The sequence below is a fragment of the Aptenodytes forsteri genome, unplaced genomic scaffold (assembly GCF_000699145.1).
Source record: "Aptenodytes forsteri isolate BGI_AS27 unplaced genomic scaffold, ASM69914v1 Scaffold333, whole genome shotgun sequence".
Lineage (NCBI taxonomy): Eukaryota > Metazoa > Chordata > Aves > Sphenisciformes > Spheniscidae > Aptenodytes > Aptenodytes forsteri.
This window is the reverse complement of record NW_008794542.1, coordinates 1,572,507-1,573,102: the sequence shown is the minus strand read 5'-3', so window position 1 is coordinate 1,573,102 and position 596 is coordinate 1,572,507. Positions and strand designations below refer to the sequence as shown.

Here is a 596-nt window from a genome sequence, read left to right as displayed (position 1 = left end):
TTCAGCCAGGCCGGTCGTCTTCCCCGCCCGTTCTTCTTACGGCGTACAGGGACAGCCTGCTCCTGCGCCTTTAAGACTTCCTTTGAAGATCATCCAGCCTTCCTGGACCCCTTTGCCCTTCAGGACCATCTCCAAAACATAAACCCCTTTGCCCTTCAGGACCATCTCCCAAAACATAAACTATTGGACAAAGTTTACGAAACAGCAATTGCCACAGATTTCCAGAACAAAATATACTCTTTTTTTTACAATTTTCTGTTAAATAGAGAAAAAAAATCCCCAATATTTACCGTAGTCTTAAGCAGCACTCTCTTACCTTCTCATCCTCCCACTGGAAAAAGTTACAATCTTTTCTATCCCTACAAGCTGAACAAGCATAAAATCGTCTTCCTTCCTCTTCTCCTTGGCTGGTCTTTACAAACAGAAGAGCAGGACCTAAAGGACAATCGATGACACACGGGACACCAACAGATCTGTTTTAACGCCTCCGCTGCAAGCGTCAAGCTTCCAGAATAAAGCATTAACAAAGGCTGCTGTAAAACACAATCCCTCGCAGAGGAGCCGAGAAAGCGGCTGGAGACGAGCCACAGAGACGC

At 46.0% G+C, this 596-nt stretch overlaps 1 protein-coding gene across 1 annotated transcript in view; it reads right to left on the bottom strand.

Moving 5' to 3' along the window:
* The window catches only part of ZCCHC4 (zinc finger CCHC-type containing 4), an 18,211-nt gene that overhangs the window by 15,666 nt on the left and 1,949 nt on the right, over positions 1-596 (bottom strand). Inside the window, exon 2 of the mRNA XM_009272307.1 lies at positions 317-473. Within this exon, the coding sequence (XP_009270582.1) occupies positions 317-473 (157 nt within the window). The remainder of the gene's footprint in view (positions 1-316; positions 474-596) is intronic.